At 37.4% G+C, this 20193-nt stretch overlaps 1 protein-coding gene across 3 annotated transcripts in view; it reads right to left on the reverse strand.

The window, feature by feature from the left end:
- LOC134215621 (uncharacterized) overlaps positions 1–20193 on the reverse strand; it is an 88412-nt gene that overhangs the window by 52293 nt on the left and 15926 nt on the right. Inside the window, exons 3-4 of one of the 3 annotated variants that reach the window (XM_062694773.1) lie at positions 793–1220; positions 561–705 (exon numbers count right to left, since the gene is read on the reverse strand). In XM_062694773.1, coding sequence (XP_062550757.1) covers positions 561–698 — 138 coding nt within the window. In that variant the 5' untranslated portion in view covers positions 699–705; positions 793–1220. Of the gene's footprint in view, positions 1–560; positions 1221–18450; positions 18806–20193 lie in introns of those variants that run through there. The other 2 variants (XM_062694774.1, XM_062694772.1) reach the window with 2 other exon arrangements.

A 20193-nucleotide genomic window follows, 5' to 3' on the forward strand; every position in this document is an offset into this window, starting at 1 on the left:
TTCATGATCATCCATCGGAACAGGTGCGCTGTACTGTATACATACGCGATGTCATGTTGTTCCACAGCTAGATAGAATATCAAAAAACGGTCAACTGAAGAATAACAAGAGTCATATAGTCGTGAATGCATCACACCGCGCATCAGCAGACGATAGACTATTCGGGCTGTTGGACGCAATGCTTCCCATTATACAGCGGAAGCCAACCATGAACTTCCGTCCATCGCCACCGATGGGTGTGTGCTCTGCTGAAAGCATTGAGAATTGATACTAACTCGAACTCGACTAAGTTATTATTGTGGTTATATGAGTTTGCGAGAAGTGCGTCAAAGCTTCATTATAATTATTGTCGATCACATAATGAACTACATACACCTACATCGACGAGAAGGCCATAGTACATTATCATCACTGTTAGGGTTGAAACGATTCTATTCGTTCTGGTCGGTGGTTCTGCGTTAGAAGGTCTTTTTGACGAATTTCTCATTGCATTGATTAGAGACATTAGGGAAGATCCATAAAGTACGTCACGCAAAAATTGGCGAAAAAGACAAACTCACCTTAAATGTAATAGGAAGGTCCTTGACGGTTACTTGCACCTCCGTTGATATAGTTTCATTGTTGTTTGTGGCAATGCTGTTGTTGTTGTTACTGATATTCGTCGTATTTGCACTCATGGTGACGGTTGTTGCCGACATACTTCAGCTGAAGAGATATGAAAAAGCACGTGTCTCAGAACTTCCGGACACACATCACTACAACGATAATATATTACAGTCCGTCAGCGCTCACCTGACGCGTACCCGCACAAATTTGAATTTGTTTGAAAACTTTCGTTTGATCTATTTTCCTTTGACTTTTCAACCTCAACACCAAACACCCGCCTTTTGGCTAAGTTTTCGCACTCTCTTTCGCGTCCAACAGAAAAATTACTCCAAGAATCATCAACAGAAGACCGCCCGGTCTTCGTCCACTCAATCAATCCGGATATGAACTTTCACACGCACTTCTCCTGGCGGTCGCTGATGAATAACTGTGCCGCCGTGGTCTGCTGTCTAGTTTAGTAGTACAACACGCTACTCATCTAATTCACTTCCAGCGATGATGGCCGGTAACGATCATTATCGTTGGCATCGGACGGCACGGGGCGGTCGGCGCTGTATAACAATACAATCGTTCCGTTGTATCCAGGCGGGCTGTGAGGGAGTTTTTTATTTTCACTGTAACGAAAATAGAGAGAAACCACAAAAACCAACCATGAAATAATTTATCATTTTGTTCGTGCTGTAATGACGATAGGAATTGCGAAGACACCGGAGCAAATTTCGTAACTTCCGATCAGGGCAACGCAGATTGTTTCAACAGATAGGCTGATAATGAGTTGATGAGCCGTAGATTTTCATTTTATCAACCGATATTATTGGTCTCGTAATAGTTTATGTTGAGGACTTCATAAGTGAATTTTATGACATAATGGTAGGCAGTGGCGTAGCCAGAAAATTGGTCTGGGGGGGGTTTTCTGAACATTTTTTTTTTCGAAAAAAAAAATTTCTTCCAAAAATTTTGTCTCTGGGGGGGGTTTTATACCCAAAACCACCCCCGTGGCTACGCCACTGATGGTAGGCCAAAATTGATTGAAGCAATTGTTGTTTTTATTGAAGTTTTGAGCTGAACCAATAGCTTTCCGTGCAAATTCGCTAATGCATTGCTTTATTAAAAAATAGAATCAACTTGCCGTTTTACTCGCTGTTATGTTGAAGATTTTACTAATTTATTTTTGGCTTCATTTGGCTTTAACCTATCTCAATTTGCAACGAAAATAACTTTCTGGATTATTATGTCGAAGTCACAAAAGCACAAAACAAATTAAAAAGCTTTTGAATGATGGAATTATACAACCCTCTCGCTCACTTGGGCGTCACTCGTTTGGATTGTACCCAAAAAAACGGATGCGTTACATGAAGATGTTTAGCATGATAAATGATTAGGGGAAATGACGGCTTCAGCAAGTTTTGTTCTATTACAGTCATTTTATTTTAAACTTTACTTAAGCATTAAACTGAAAAAGAACCGATTTGTGCGCTTTGTAATCACTAACAACATGCGAGAAAATTTCACTTGAGTGCTGCTGCCGAAAATAACAACTCGATGATTTTCCAGAAAATATTTAAAATATTTAATAAAAGGCGGTGATTTTTCATAGATATTTCCTGTCCGATTTACTCTCACTCTCTACTGTTCTAATGAAAAATGTTTGGCCTTGAAAAGGACCGACTACTATTTACTTGTAATCATGCTTCTTCCCAATCACTGTCAGCCAACCTAGTACGAAATGTACGGAAGACAATTTCCCTTGGGTGGGTGCTTTTGGCCAACCACACGATGATTTACCACTTAACTGCAGCAGACGTCATCGCTGGGATTGAATTCTCAGCAGCAACCACCCCATCGACCACAACCGATGCTGATGATACTCCTTTACGACGGCTGCTAACGCCTTCGTTGCTGGACTGCTTTCGACGAAATCTTATCCGTACCGAGGATTGGAGCCAAACTAACAAGTTGCTCAATTTTGATGTCTGTGCTTGTGATGCACGACGGGATTAGTTGGTTTTATTATTATTAAACCTGTTGAGAATTATTATTGATGAAATGAAAATAAATATTTTTGAAGACTATACGGGAAGGTGAAGATACTTGATCCACCGTGAACCAAAATAGTTTTCCATTGTCATAAGACGAGTTTGTACTATTCCATTTAATTCCACTACTTTATTGTACCTTTGAGAGATACGTATTTCGACCCCAACAGTAAGGCCGTCTTCAGTGTCTCGTACTTGACTCGACTCAACTGGTTTGGCTAGCGTCTGCCTGTTTGAAGATCACTCTTTTTAAGTTCTACTCGCTGCAGCTGCCCACGACAGACTCAACGATTCCTCTTTTCTCTCTCGTCTCTTACTGCCACTTTCATGCAAATTCGAGTTACGCGCATTTCGCGCTTTTATTAAGACTGGAAAAATCATTTACAGGTTACATACTCAATATAGGAGAAAAGCTACCGCTGAATATGGTCTGTCAATACGATTGGTAAGTTATAATTACCTATGTAATGTGACCAGCAAGCGTCACGCGAAACGAAACGCGGGACGCTTATCTGGATTGCGTTGCGTCACTGGCTTGAAAATGGATCCTACAAAAGTGCATTTCGCATAAATTTTGGTCCAAAAAACTTGTAAAAATATTTGCAAGGCTGTATGAATTGTAATAAACGAAGTTGAAAAATGCAGACGTCTGGTCTCATTATAATTATGACAGTGAAGTTATAATTTCTGGTGTTATTGACTATAAGCAACATGTTTACGTTCGCATTTCCAGAATCTCGTAAAGGATACAGAAGGATAATTTTTAGAAAGTTCTACTCGGATAAATTATGCGCTGATGAGAAACAATCAACATGATGACGTCGAATTACGCACTTACAACTCCATAAGGAATTCTTTTCGACATTCCTCGCGAAATACCTTTAGAATATTTTCCAGATATTTCTATAGACATTCAGATATTCCTTCAGGAATCCTTTCCGGAATCTTTTCAGAACTTTATTTAAAGTTCTCATTCTTCAATAGATTTCCGGAAGAACTCATACAGAAATCGCGGGAAGAATTCCATTTCGCATAGGAATTTACGAAGAAATTTCAAGAGAAATTTACAAAGATTCTTCCGAAGCATTTTTGAAGGAATCACTAATTGAAATAAAAACTCAATTGAATAACTAGCGGATTTTTTGAAAATTGTTTGGAACTCCTGGAAGAGCTCCCGAAAGTATTTCTGGAGGTATTTACAAATGAGTTCTCGAAAGATTTCCCGAAGGAGAACCCGAACAGATTTTCGAAAAGCATCCCTAAAGGAATTTCTGAGAGAATTGGATATTCGAAGAAGTTTCTCAAATAATACCTTAAGGAAGTTCCTGACGAGATTTTCAATGAAATTTGCGATGAAATGTCGGATGGAATTTCCAAAGATATCCAGCTTTTTACGCTAGCCATAAATTAACAAGGGGTGAATCGGATTTGACGTATGCTGTGTACAGATTTTCTTTATTGAAGTCTTGGTAGCCATGGACTAGACTGCTCACAGTACTGTCATATTTTTCACCTTGGATAAATACAATTGCAATATTGATCCCTTTCAGGATTTCTAGTTTTGATTTGATTGATTTAGCGTTTATTCTCAGCTAATGTTCCTGTTTAATTTTTAGGATATTGCGAAAGAAACGCAGATTAAACTCCCGGTGTTAAAAAATACTGCATAGCAATTATATGTTTACAGCTTGCCAGTCCCTCCAAGCATAGCTTAAACCTGAGATAACAAACCCAATGAAAAGAGGAAATACATATTAATACATCTGCTAGACGTTAAAATATAATGAGAAAGAGAGTATTTATTTCGAGTATTGAGTAAATTGCACCTTGTTAGACTCCTGAGCGAAAATTATTCGCTCAGTAACGATCCCTCATCATACAAAAAACACCCGCATGCTTCGATATTTTATAACAATTGCTTTGTAAATGTTTTGATCATTTTGTAAATATTTGCTTGTCATATTACGTCGACTTGCGTTTCTGCGAACAATTCGTTATCGGATATTGATTTGGATAAGCAAGTTCCAAAGGGGATAATAGCCTTATACACCGCGTATAGGTAAGTGTTCAAAAACAGCTATGCTTCTAGTTTCTAACTTCTTCTATCTATTAACACATGCGCACTGAGAAGAAACGGAAAGCGAGATGGAGATGAAAAGGAAGCGAAGTTAATCGCATGGCTCTGTGGATCAGGAAACGGAAAAAATTCTTCGGTTCGCTGATCCCAACGAATACGGTAATGTAGATGTTGTCGAGGACTGGAACGCAGAAGAAATAAATTCAATCTCTGACCGTGATGACGCTGATTCGATTGAGAATAACTCTGAAAATTGCGGCTATGCCCAATCAAAACTTCCTGATGGTTTGTACGGTTGTTGGCTCCTCGTTGCGGTCCGAGAGTTCAAGGGTCAAAGCTCAGGAAAAGATGCAGGTAAATGGGGAGTTTCTGGGAATACTCCAAAGGAGTTTCTCAAACGTGAAATAGTTTTTAATTGCGATGAATGTGGAGTGGACCAGCCATCGTGGGGTGCCAAATTGCATCCGGATAAAGGACATTTCAGTCGCTTCGCATTATTCAACGATAAATCATGCCATAGGACGTACACTCTGGATAAAGTTACGACAACAATATTGCAGAACTGGAGGAACAAGGAGATACATCTTCTGTTGCACGTGTACTCATTGTCCGTGAATAGCAAGGCGGTTCACAAAGCAGTAAAGGACACTCTTTTGGAACCCGAGGAACGCGACAGAGCTGGTGCTGCATCTAACAGAACGGTTGGTCTGTTAGCTGAAAAGCTTCGGGAAAAGCATGGAGCTCATTGGCATGCGGTAGATATTGCTTGGATGATGTGGGCTAACTCAATTTCTTCTTCGGATCCGTGTCGACATGAAAGCTTAGTAAATGAAGGTCCACCATCCCATTTAATCAAACTTTTTTCAGCGAAAGAGCTACCACAATTGAGACAAGTTCGGCAAAACTTCTCAGTGGCTCATAACGTTAATGCAGGGTACCACGATGAAATCGTGTTCATAAGAGACACATTCAACAGTCTTGAAAAGACAGTTGAAAGTTTGAATTCCCAAATGAAGCTTTTGAAGAGAAACATAGAAGCATTGGAAGCACGAGATCGTCTTGGTGAATCTTTTCTTTCAGCAGCGGAACAAGCAGTTACATTCAGCGAGTCAGATTTTAGTGTTTCTTTAATTGAAAATATTAGTAATGTTGAAGATGTAGATCATAGAGAATGAAATTATTATACTTTACATGAATTAATTACACAAATAATAATAATATTGAATTTCATTTAGTGTTTTATTTATTCTAGTTAGAAAATAACTCCATTATTGTTCAAAACCAAGTTTGATTATGTCACATTCCAATCCAATACTAGGGTCAAACCTTCCTCCTCTAATATAGCCACATTTCTTGAATAAATTATTCATGGAATAGTTTGCGAATTCTGTCAATACTTCCGTGACAGCTAGATCGATACATGTTTTCTGGTTCTCTTGATAGGATCTCTTGAATCTCCTTTTGATTAATCCAAATACGTACTCAATTGGGTTGAAAAAAGGGCAGTAGGGTGGAAGAAACACAGTGTATATTCCTAATGATCGTAAATAGCAAACTATCGCCGCATCACAATGGATCTTTGCGCCGTCAAGAATCCATATGGAATGAAATCCTGGATAACACTGCACCATCTCAGATTTCAAAGCAAACCTTCTACAACATTTGAAGAATTTTACTCTATTAAAAGTTCCTTCTGTAGAAAATGCCTCTAGTAATCCTTCTTGTCCGATAAAGCACAGCAACGACATTCTAGGTTTTCGAACAAACTCCCCTCTGCAAATTAATCGCTTACCCTTTACTCCGTAGCCTCTGGATCTTAGCATAGATTTGTTGTCGAAGCTCACTTCGTCTAAGAAGATCAAGTTTTGGTAATCCCATTTCAGTTCGCTCATTTCATTTGCAAATCGTACAATTTCTTCGCTTCGTATTTGAATGGCTCGCCTTTCAAGAGTTTTCCAGGTGAGCCCTTCTTGATGCAGAATTCGACAAATTGAGGATGCAGAGATGGAAATTCGAAACGTCTTCTCGAAGAAACTTTTGGCTTCATCCAAATACAGAGTTGGTTTCGAATGATATAAATCCACTATCCAAGCCCTTTTATCCGACCCAAACTTTTTCACGTCTCGTTCATATTCTTTCCGAGAGAAAAATCCATTTCGTTCATAAATTGCAATCCAGTTTGAAATTGTTGACTTATGCTTTCTATAAATGATTGAAAGCTTAGCTTTAGACAAGCCAAGGAAATAGTACCCGTAAAGCACATGGTAAGCTGTATTAACAGATGCTCTTTTCTGGGAGACTTGAACCAAGATATTAGCCATCGTTTGAAATCCAACCTGTCGCGGAACACGAATGATTTAATAAATTAGTTTAAAACAATTTAAGTATGAAGTTTGTTACCTGTAAAAGGACAAGATGTTTTGAGATATTTCGTATGTAAATAATATGATAAACAATCAGATCATCCATGGATAATATGATTGAGGAAAAATGATCAGTCAGCAATGATTTTCGCAGTAGTCTAAAAATTCATAGCACAAGCAATACTTCAATGAGAAACAATTCTTTGATACCGTGTGGAAAAGGCTTTTGGTATTCACAGATAGACTGTTTCTTCGACGACAGAGTATACTTGTCGAAGAAGTGGTAGGAGAAAATCCTTCAGATTGAAATCGGTAACATCAAGCGAGTTCTTGTTAGACGATGAACAAAAACGACAAACATCAGAACCGTTTTCATTTGAATGATTGTTTAAATCATTAAGTTTAAATTAGGAAAATTAATTATCAACTCAGTTCAATTCAATTGACATTCAAAGGTCAACTTTCTTTCAATTGTTTAACTGTTCAATTCGAGTTTTACTCGAACAACTCACTTGAACTTATTCTAAGATAATGTTAGGTATGCTCATCCAGCAAATCTCTTGACTTGAATGCGCCTAAACATCTCCGATCAACTCACTTAAAACAGAAAAAAAGATCTGTAAAAAGGTTCATTTAGAAGACATTCGGATAGATAGTGGGTGTCTTTAACGTGTGTCAACTCCAAAGAGGTAATGGTGCCAGTCACCATACGTCGTTATGAAACATTCACGAGTGAAAAGTATTATTGACTTCGAGTAAAGGTGCTGAACGGCATCAGATACCACATTCACGCCAAAGTAACGACTTGTGCGCTTCAAGTCAGTAATATTCGACAGAAAGCAGACTTTTCCTAGCCTTGAGTCCGCCTTCACTTGTTCCAAGGATGTTTAATAAATAATACAATGTCTTCAGTAGCTTTTGAATTGGCTAAAAGAAAAGAAAATGTGTAACCTATAAAATTGAAACCGAATTTGAAAACATTAAATATGTTGACGTTTCCATGTCTAATCAATATTTTTCAAACTAACAAAGCATACTTTGATCAAATTATGAATATTATAGTGGACACAGCAAACGCCAAAAGGGGTGATTCAAAATGTATGGCATGACCTGCGTAAAAAGCTGGATACCTTAATTTCTCCAGGAATAACTTCAGGAATTACGTCAAGATTTTCCCGGGATTTATAAAAAATTGCAAAAACTAATTTTGTAGAACAATTTGCGCGTAAATATATAAATTTGAGGGAAAATAATCAAATTGATGGGCTGCGTGTCTCATCGTGCCCCAGTTTAACTACACTAGTGAAAATGAGTAAGCTCTGGATTATCATGGAGACGAATTTAATGTGTTCAATGTTACATGTTCATGATTCCGTAAATAAATATGTTTTAGCAATGATGTATATATAATTACTTGTTAAAAAATGTGTGAGCTGTCGGACGATGTATTATGAATTGTGCAATCAAGAATCCAGATTGCTGGGTTTGCTTGAGCCTTGAAATCAATCACTGTTATGGCAGCGCCCTCTAATTATCTTTCTTTATGTTGGAGAGGGTCTGGCAACCCAACATAATGGTCCTTCGAGCCGAATTATTGGGATACTATGCGATTCGAAGGACCAAATGTTGGATCATCAATTTCACTCACCTAATGGGTTTTGACAGTTGAGCGGGGTATTAACTCGAAAAGAAGTTAATTTTGCGTTCATTATACGACCCGCTGAAACGTCAGAATTTCTTACGGGAGCTCATTTTACGTTGGTCTATAAGACAGGAAGAAAAAGTGAGCAAACGTCAAACTCGAGCAAAACAGATTCGAACAAATTCGCTACGAGTGATCGCTTGACCAACTAATGATTATTTGGATTGATCAGTAGATCAGTGTACGATGAAATATTGTCGAGTGTTTGTTTGTCTGTGGTATATCCTTTATATTAATGTTATTATTGTTTGCCTTTCACGTATACTAAGTATACGGAAAAGCTATAGGACCGCTCCAAAACCAAACTTTTTTTATTAGGAAAATTATTTTGCGCTTTTTAGTGGAATGTCTTCACTTGTCATAAGACGAGTTTGTACCATCCCATTTAATTCCACCACTTGGCCACTACTTCCACCTCAAGGTACAATCAAGTGGTTGAATTAAATGGGATGGTACAAACTCGTCGTATGACAAGGGACCGAACTTTTGGTAGATGGCTCAAAGACCCATAGTGTTATTTCCCTGGGGGTTGTATGTGTGTGAACAAAAATGTGAAACTGTTGGGTACCTAGCATTATTCGATTTATTTGCAACAAGTTGTATAGACGCAGAATACAGTCCATTTGTTTACTATTGAAAATTGACCGGATAGGCCATTGCGTTCCAGAGTTATTGACAAAACATTGTTTATTGTCAAAGGTCCCCCATTGACCACAAATATATTCCCTTAAAGTGCAATTTTGACCTCTCTTATGCGTATTTCTCATTTTTATAATGCGCGAGAAAGGCACCACCAACGCCAGTTGGATTAATCTGTTTTTTTCATATTCTTTTTTCATAGTTAGTTATTTCATCTTCTATCAAAAAATCATTTTGGCAGTGATCTTATTAGTCCAAAAATTTTGATTCCATAATTCCAAAGACTGCTAAAAAAAATCCAAACGTTGAATTGTTTCGCTAACTACAGAACACACGAGCTAGTGCTCACAATTACGGCATAGAATAATGATCATGTCGTTATATGACAACTTTCTATTGAAAGCACACTAGCGGAACCACCTGAAACGATGTCATTCTCTTCGGCCATTCAGTTGCTTGCTTTTAAAATAAAATACATATTCATGAACCAAATATTTTCCTATTTACTTTGGATCATAAAGCAAATCGACGGTTTGTAAGAAATTATGAACACCATTATGTCGTAGTAATTATGTGAGAAGTTGCTGCTAATCGAGCAACATTATATCCAAATGATAGAGCAAAACACCTTCGCCTTGTAAAGTTAGGTTTATGTCCCACAATAGCGAAGGTCTCTTACGCCAAGAGAGCGCTCAGCGTATTCATTCATTGTAACTACTCTTTTCTTGTGTGCTTACCCGGCATTTACTAAAGATTTTCACACACCTCAAGATGCTCTGGAAGATAACAGTCAACAGACCAGCAGCGTTGCTTTAAAATCGGGCTGCTGTGCGGTGTTTCTCAAACACATTCATAGCGTGAATAGCAAAATATATGGAATATTGAGACATTTTAATTCGGATTAATTTTGTTGCATCAATGATTACTTATCCCGTTTCAATCTAGTATATTCATCAAACTACATGCTTCTACTGAAGCGTCAAGTTTGCTTCAATATGAGAGCATAAGAAGATTTCAATTTCCAATCAAGGCAGCGTTAAACTTGAAATAAATTAATTGATAGATTCATGGATATTAATTATTTATCATAAGATAGTTAATCCCGGTTAATGCCAACTCAGTAAATCCTTTCTGATGGCCAGTACAATATATTTTTTATATCCTACTAGCAGACCAGACTAACTTCGTTTCACCTAAAATTGATAAATTCCCTAGTTTTTATATTCGTAATTCATTACCACCATAGAAACATTTTTCTTGTCCTCAAAAACCTGCATGTACCAAATTTGGTTCCGTTTGCTTGATTAGTTCTGGAGTTATGCAGAAATGTATGTTTCATTTGTATGGGAGCCCCCCTTTCCAATGAGGGGAGGGGTCTTAAACCACCATAAGAACCTTCCCCGGCCCCAAAATCCCAGCATACCGATCGGCGTGATCGGTTGAGTATTTTCCGAGTCTATAAGGGTCAGACAGACAGAAAGTCATTTTTATGTATATACCTAGATTTTTGTTTATTAATTGAATCCTTTCGTGGCTATTTAACTGTACAGGTTGGGTTTGACATCCTTAGAGAGAAAAAAATCGCAACACAAAAACTGTATACAGATTCCTGGGTGTTGTGTGCGTGTCCTGACCGTTGCTATTGCTAAGTGTTGAGTTTTAAATCTGACCGACATTCGGTCGAAGACTGCGATTCAATTTTTTTTTAGTTTTGTGTAGACTGGTGACCAATCGATTAGAAACCACTGCATCTCCATATATAAAAAATCAAACTCATAAGTTAAGTTGTTGTTGCACTGCCTCACTTATAACCCATTGCTGAGTTGTTCTTGAGGGTTTTTATTTGCTCAACAATTATGTGTGAAGTGTCTCTAGAGAACACGAAAAACAATTTGGTATTTTGTAAGATAAAGATGATGCTTTGGTTCACTAGGTCAAGACCATCATCGACCCTTCACTACATTCACAATTCTTGGGCGAATGGTTCTACACTGTGATCTCCTACCAACTTTTGAGAAAAAGCAACGTTGATATCACATCGAGAGCGTCCTTATCTTGCGCATTAATAAAGATAACGACCTGTCCATTACGAAAAAAAAATCGATTCGCAAATAGTGTTAGATTGTGCAGCGCATCTCCTTTTTCGACACTATTCGCGATTCACCCTCAATTCGTGATGTATTATGCATTATAATTACATTATTGTGTTTCAATGATAGTCGGACGTCCATCATTGCGGTCGTTGCACAATGCTGGTAAGAGCGCTTTCATGTTGCGTATTTTCACCTACTTGAAACCGGACGACTATCGTTGGCAGCCGGCTGGAAGCCTACAACACTTCACAATTTAGTAGTCGAATCTACTCGCCACAAGTGAATCACATTTTCATCAAAACAATGTTCACGACTGGGCGGACGAGCTCTTGGATTGCTCTTATCACCCAGGTGGCCGTCGAATTGGTTTTGCCGCCGCCGTGGCACTTGTGGTATGATAAAAATTGTTACGCTGAAGTAAGCACTCAGCAGTGCGCAGCAAGGGGAGCCACACAGATGGGTGATGATGATATCATAATGGTACACATTCGAACAGGGTCAACGTTGGGCGGTAAAACGTGCAATCTTATCGGGAAATTTGGCTAAAGATAAAATAAAATGAATTTGGTGTCATGAAAAGTTGTCCAATTAATGGAGAATTAAAAAGTGTTTTCAAGAGCAAGGGCATAATCCTACTGAAAATAGTAAAAGCATCCCACAGAAAAAATATTAGTAGTGAAATGTTTTAATAATTTATTTAGGGGAAATTTAGGTTTTTCCAACATTTCAACATGGAAATTTTTTGGATTACTGAAAATTTGCGTATGCTTGAAATTTCTAAAAATAAACTCAAGCTTATAGTAATTTCATATCTGATATTTGAGGGGACTAGAAGCAGAAGGCAATGCCTGACATTTTAATCGAATTTGAGATTCGTAAAAAAACAGTTTGGTTTCCGAACTTTGTGGCAATATATTTATATAGTTTCTACGTCAATCACAGTAAATGTGACAATTCTCAGAAAAATAGTATTGTTTTTTTTTTTGATCTTGTAAATAAAGATAATTCAATTCAATTCAGTATTGTTTTTCGTCCATACAATTTGAATAACACGAAAAACTAATAAGTTCATTTTCTTGAATTTAGGTTTTTGTCACCCCTTTGTTTTTGATTCCCTTGATTGGATTAATTAATTACATTAGAGTTTTTTTTTATTTGAGACATTTCCAATTCCATTGTTATGTTTATCATGTGATTATTGTTTGCTCCGAATCATCCTGGGTAGATTGATCTGGGTCTTACACCATTTATTCAAACTCAAAACTATCCAAAATCGATCGCCAGCTAATACACCATCCACCAAATGAACTGAGAAATTTTCCATCACACATGGGCCGTTTTCCAGTGCATTACCTACTTACTTATTATTTAATAGTTTCGACCTTGATTTTACTGAGTTTGTTCGGCGGCAAGTGAACGATCGTACAAAATGTACGCATCGCGCTGATTGTGGAGGCAAAATTTCCCATTGCGATTGTTTAGGTTTAGGAATGAAAATGTTTGGATTGCGTTTGTCCGGTGTGAATGTAAACTGAGCATGAGTAGGTATCGATGCTTGGTATTCCGCCTTACGGGTATAAATATTTAAGCTGGCAACAAATGTTTCAATGATCATCACTGAAGCGATACAAGCCATTGAATAAGTTTTCAAGTTCATTGGTGCTTATGCTTAGTATGAAACACCACAAACATATTTTCAAAAAGCTCGATTGGAATGCTGCTAATGCAACATACCCGTCTAAAAAACGCTTGTGCTTTTCTCATCTAAACTTTTGGTTTAATATATTTCTTTTCTTCATGTCAATATTTACCTATTAGAAGATTAGTCGATTTTAGATATACCTAAATACGAATTCTAATTCCTATTTGAATATTTTTGTGAATTATTTCAAATTTTCAATAGATCTTGTGACCAAATATGAGTTATTCTGCATTAATAAGATTACAATAACTTGTGGCTTACAACGATTCCATTAAAGGATGCCTCTAATCGATTAAAAGTTTGAAAGCTTTACCCATGCAAATTATCCCAAGGTTTCCCATGGAATAAAAAATAATAGATTTTTTTATGCTGAGGGACCTAAAAATGCATGGAACCTGATTTGCAAAAAAAAACATTTTTTTCCCTTTTGGAACATCAACATTTTTAAACGATAAAATTAGTTTACATCGATTTTCATGATCCGACATTGCGCAAAAGTATCAGTAGTCCCAATAAGCTTAGCATCATTTGACCGAATGCTATTTGGTTGTGTTTCTTCTAAAGTGAGATGATAAAAATGAGACGTGATAAATGATAAAGGATAAATGAGATTTTAAAGTGAGTAGAGGGTAGTGAGAAGTGATAGCTGGAAGTGAGTTTAGAGCAATGCGAAGTTATTTATGAGTTCTTTATAGTGAGATGTGAACAATAGAGTTTATAGTGAGGTGCAAGTGGTGTGACGTAAGATGTGGCAGGTGAGAAGTGAGAAGTAAGAAATGAAGTTGATGCAAGAGTTGAGAATGAGTTATGATAATTGAGAAGTGAGAAACAAGAAGTTGAGAAATCTGAAGTGATTGATAAGATATGAGACAGAAAGAAGAAAATAGAAGGGAAAAAATAGAGGGAAGAAGGAAGAGAAGGTAGAAGGAAGAAAAAACTAGACTAATAAGATATGAAACAGAAGGAAGAAGAAATAAAAAAGAGCTAGGGGGTAGAATTATGGAAGAAGGAATGAAGAGAGAAGAAATAAGAAAGAAAAAGAAGGAAAGAATAAGGATTCATTTTTCAATTTTCTCACATCACATTTCTTGCTTCTCACATCGCACTTCCCACTCCGCAACTCAAACATTTCAATTCTCACTTCACACTTAACACCTTACATATCTCACTTCTCGAAGCAGACTGCGCCATTCTCACTACTCACTTCTCATTTCTTGCTTTTCTCTACTCGTAATCAGGGGACATTTTTTCAACTTTTCAATCCCTAAATATTTCCCTATGTAATACTCAGGCTTGGTTGGACATGGACCTGAGAAGTAAAATATGATTTGTGAGAAGTGAAATAAGTGAAGTGTGAAGTGTAAAGCGGGAAATGGGAAGTGAGAAGAGAGAATCGAGATTTGACAAGTAAATGTGGGAAGTGAGATGTTAGAAGTAAAATGTAATACATTAATTCTTGTTCCTTCCTTCTTCTTCTTTCCTTCTTCCCTCATTTTAATCCTTCTTTCCTATTCCATTTTTTTGCAATATTCCTTCTTTCTTCTTCCTTTTATTTCTTTCACCCTTTTTTTTTCTTCCATCTTCCTTCTTATTTCTTTCCTCTTTATTCTGTATTATATCTCGCCAGTCTAGTTTTTTTCTTCCTTTCTTCTTCCTACTCCCTTCTTCAATCTTCCCTTCTTCGTTTTTCCTTCTACCTTCTTCCTTCTGTCTCATACCTTACAAGTCACTTCACTTTTGTGAAGCTTCTCACTTCCCAATTATCATCACTCTCTTCTCAACTCATGCTTCCGTTTGTCTCACTCAGTTCTTACTTCTCATTTCGCACCTACCACATCTTAGGGGCAAGCCAGAGTAAACGCGACGTGCGATGAGACGCGACGCGACAGTGCAATTTGACAGCCTATTGATAATGATTGTTTTTCTTTTACGTGAGTCGCGTCGCGTCGCATCGCTCGTCGTATTTACTCTGGCTTGCCCCTTACGTTTCACAATTTATATTTCACTTTACATTTCTCTCTTTTCACTTGTTTCTTGAACATTTCTTTGAAAATTTTTGGAATATATTTGCCTTTCTCGTATAAAAAGATTTTCTTAATTACCTCATTTTTCTTCGGAATTCCACTGGAAATTTCTCTTAGAAGTTCTTCGTTTTTTTCTCGGATTTTTTTTTGGAATGTCGGTGGATGGGGTTTACCGGTTTAATGCGGGATGGGTCATATATCACCCAAGAATAAATTAGTTATTTGATTTTAAAAGATAGAGCAGCGCTATCTTAAGCAAAGTTGTTCAAAATGTTATGTTCTATTCTGGAACAATGTCAAACAGATGCTGTTATGCAAAAAACGATGCTCTAGAGCTGGGTGCGAATAGAATCGATTTGGATGTCAAACTGAAGCCAAACTTTTCTTATCTGCCGGAGCCAAACATTGAAGATTGTGGTTATGTTCATTTCAAATCCTATATTGAGAAGTATTGTTATTGGGAAATAAATAAAAAAAATAACCTTAGTTTGAGTTTTGTATTCTTTGTAATAAATATGTTCACATTACATTTCGAGTGGAAAATTAGTAGGAATGTAATTAAAAAGTACTCGTTATGAAATTTCACGAGATTCAACAGCTGATTAGTGCAAGAAACAGTGGCGTAGCCAGAAAATTTGTCTGGGGGGGGGGTTATGTCCAAAACCACCCCCGTGACTACGCCACTGGCATGAAATGTATGTAAACCATCGTAAAGTCATGTAGAGGCTCGCGAATTTGTGCGCCCTCATGAGCATGGAAAAAGAAATTCTAACAGCAGGAAATGTTTGACAGCCAAGTAACTGCAAAAAAATTTGCTTATGGGATTGATTTCAAAATATTACTGTACTCGCTTGAGAACAGAAAAGCGGCTCTATCCGCAGCACCCAGGTCTAGAGCATCCAAAGTATCCTTGAGTTGTGATCTCACTGTTTTATAGAATAAACCTAGCCAACACAAAGTCGCACATGCTAGCGAAAGGGTATACATAGTGGAGGCGATAATGGCGCATGCCATTGACTGCATGCAAAGTGTACGTATATGGCCTCCACTTTGTACACTTATTCGCTATGTTATACGATCTTGTGTTTGCTGGGGACCCGGCACTACACAATGCTCTGATTAAATATTTGAATTTCAAAAGCACCATGATATAGGGGGAATGACGGCTTTGGCAGGTTTTGTTCTATTATTGGCAGGGGGGTTTTTTATGACTGACTAGGCTCAAATTTGGCCTGAATATTCTTTGCATATCAAAGAATATTGTGACAAAATTTCATAAAATTTGGTCGACAAAAACCCCCCTGCCAATAATAGAACAAAACCTGCCAAAGCCGCCTTTCCCCCTATCCCATTCTAGAAATATTGCAAATTTATTACCTTATCTACGACGCTCCAAACTACTCAGATCTAAAAAGTCTGCGATTTACGAGGTTTTGACTAAACTGATGACATAAAATCAAAGCTTGAAATATTCATCTTCATAAACCAACTTCGGTCCGAATTTTGACAAACATCGCATGAATATTCAAAACATAGAATGACATATTCAGACGACTACTCCACCAACTCATTCAATCGACTGGTAGTCTGAGACTGTCTGTGATAGACTGAGTGTACTTATTATGTGCAGAAAAAAACATAATTAGCATTGTTTACATTGATGTTTACTGTTGAAAGTGCCTCGCGGATGAAAATCTGATTTAGTTCTATGTGATGAATTACTCATTTCAAACGTGTTCAGAATTCAGATATTAAAATTTTTATCAATTTGTAAAATGCACAATCCAGTTTTCCGCGAGCGGTAATGGCCGCCAGCTTGCCTGCGGGTTAGTCTGATTCGACGTTTGTGGAGGTCGACTGCACCCACCGCTCCGAGCATTCTGACCAATGTGGTATAAAAGAAGGTGCTGATGAAATGAATTTGGAGGGGCCAAATAATCAACATGGGAAATTCTTGTTTTTTTTTATTTTAATTTTTACTTTCAAAAGTGCTAACATATTTTTGAATTTTTGAAAATTCTTTATTATTTATTATCTTTATTAACGAGACTTTCGGCCCTTGGCAAATTCTTTATTGTTTATGGAAATTCTATATTTATTATAGCGAAAATTCTATATTTATTTATTGCTTTACCCTTATTTCTTCATGGGCATTTATTTTTAATTTTTTTTACAAAAAAAATCTATTCGATTTCTGACATAAAACGATTCTCCTTGTAAAATTATTTACCCGTCTTCGTACAGCTACAAATTTAACATGGACATAGTTGATATTGTCACCCATTACCACTGAGTTCTTCGAACAATACATGTTTATGGTTCAACAATTACCTTGACCTTAATCAATGAGGTTCACGGTGTACGTACCAGAATCAATATAATATTGATAAAATCTTTTCTACAAAAAATATATGAAGGAAATCAATTTGTCGTATGGTAACATTCAGGTTTTGGTATGTTCTTAACAGAATTGTTAGAAAATCTATCAATCACCGGTTGGCTGTAACATTCTGGAAAAGTTGCGTCTTGTAATAAATATCAATAATTATTGATTGCAGATTTACGCATCTTATGGCGGGAATGGAGTGAGAACCCCGTATTGTAATAATTTCTATCAACTACATATATTAAGGTGGAAGTAAAACTAGTAACTAACAACCACGAGCAAGGTGTGTCGATCATGTGAAAGACAATTTGTGGACTCTTCATTGGTGACGTACTTTGGACATGGACAGAGTTGAATGGATACGACTGTTATCTACTGCAGCGTCTGTATAAATAATAATAATAATAATAAATCATGTACGATTCAGTTCCAATTTCCCATAGGGGTAATCCCCATACAGGTAATGAGCAATGCCACTTTTTGAAATTCGTAATATTTTTCCCATATGTGCACTTTTTAATTTCAAACATTATTCATACCCTTCATACAAATAGCTCAAAAGAATAGATGGAAGGACTATATACATATTCCATAAAATCATAATTGTCCCAATTTACTTGGATTCCTATCCACGTGGAACAGTTATGCAATTATGGGCATTGTAGTCCCCCTGAAAACCGTTGCCAGTTACACCAATGCTTAAGATATTTGTATAACGTCGTAAATATTCGGCAAAAGGTCCACACAGCCCATAACAATGTATATACGAATTAAATCGACTCGTTATTTCCCGGATATTTAATGAATGAAAATGGTGCTTACCGCCTCCACGACGATCGTTCATCAACTGAAGAAAGTACCTCTGTAAGTTTTTCAGTGACCCATCAAATCCCCTTAGATGCGATGCGCGATTCCCGCGTCCGCCAAGATGCAGATTCGTTAAATTTTAATCGCACTTTTTGTCTACTTCTTGCAGCGAAACACACCGACCGTTGGCGAGCACTTGGTTACGGTGAATTAGAGACTTCACTTTCTTTCGACCGACCACACCAAAAACAACAATGAAAGTTCATAATTGGACCACAAATTTACACTGAAAAGCCTCTTTATCTGATATAACTAGGCACTACACACCTGTTGACGCTCAGTGGTGAAGGCGTTGCGGATGGTCCTACAATCAAACAACGATCGAGCGAGACTGCGCGATGATAAAGTGGAAAATTTTCTCGAGTGTTCGCTCGGCTATACACGAAGCACCAAATCAAATGGGCGACCAGAAGGGTATCAGAGCTGATTTGGCAAGCGAAATGAGGGTGTAGCCGTTTTATTATAGTCTGGTGCTATTGGGAGTATTGCAACTTGAATCAATGATAAAAACTGAGGCTCATTAACATGCGTTTTATTGCACTGGGACAACTTTAAATTAATTTCGAAAGACTTACTTCAAACTCGTTTGAAAAAACGTGATAAAATTGGGTTCAAATCAAAGGCAGACAAAATCGGGACGTGATAGAATCGGTTCCTTACTGTACATAGAAAAGTGACTTTAATTTAGGGATATTCAACCAAAGTGAAATATGCAATGGGATATATAAATAAACGTCGTTACGTTCAATTCTGTTATTTGTGTTCTCACATTTCAATGCCTATATGTAAAGGCCGATGCTCATAAAATCCACTTTGAGAGAAAAGTGATTCAAGTAATAAAATATGTTTACAGATACAGGGGTTAGGCAAAATGATTGAGATAGGCAAAATTTGGCCCAAATTCAAATCCTTATAACTTTTTGAAAAATTGATGAAATTGGACAAAACCGGAAGCATTCGACGGCAAATTTAGTCAAGATTTAGGAACATGTGCGGTCACGAATACTGGCCACCGGACACCGGAGATGTTCCGGATTTTCGGAGGCCATGTCAAAAACACATTTTTTCTGCCGCTCGTATTTTTGTGTGGTTTGAAGTTACATCAATAAACACTATTTTCCTAGAAACTAGATCTTATTGAAAATTGAATGCGGGCTGTTGCGCTAAGATCCGTTGAAAAACATCCGAGATATGGCCATTTCAGTAAACCTGGTTCCGGATACTATGGTCAATTATGTATATCCTTCCAATCACGTATATATTATCCGGTACCATATCAATATTGGTATCAAACTTCAAGATTTTTCATGGAGATGCTTCAGGAAGCATATGCAGGACGATCAGTTGCCCTGACCACTCTGTAGTAGGTTCCAGGTGCTCCGGGGAAGTGGCCAATTTGAAAACGTTCAGAACCCTATCAATATGGGTATCAAACTTCAAGATTTTTCATGGAGATGCTTCAGGAAGCATATTAAGGACGATCAGTTGCCCTGACCACTCTGTGGTAGGTTCCAGGTGCCCCGGGGGAAGTGGCCAATTTGAAAAACATTCAGAACCCTATCAATATGGGTATCAAACTTCAAGATTTTTCATGGAGATGCTTCAGGAAGCATATGCAGGACGATCAGTTGCCCTGACCACTCTGTAGTAGGTTCCAGGTGCCCCGGGGGAAGCGGCCAATTTGAAAAACGTTCAGAA

Source organism: Armigeres subalbatus, chromosome 2, assembly GCF_024139115.2.
Source record: "Armigeres subalbatus isolate Guangzhou_Male chromosome 2, GZ_Asu_2, whole genome shotgun sequence".
NCBI lineage: Eukaryota > Metazoa > Arthropoda > Insecta > Diptera > Culicidae > Armigeres > Armigeres subalbatus.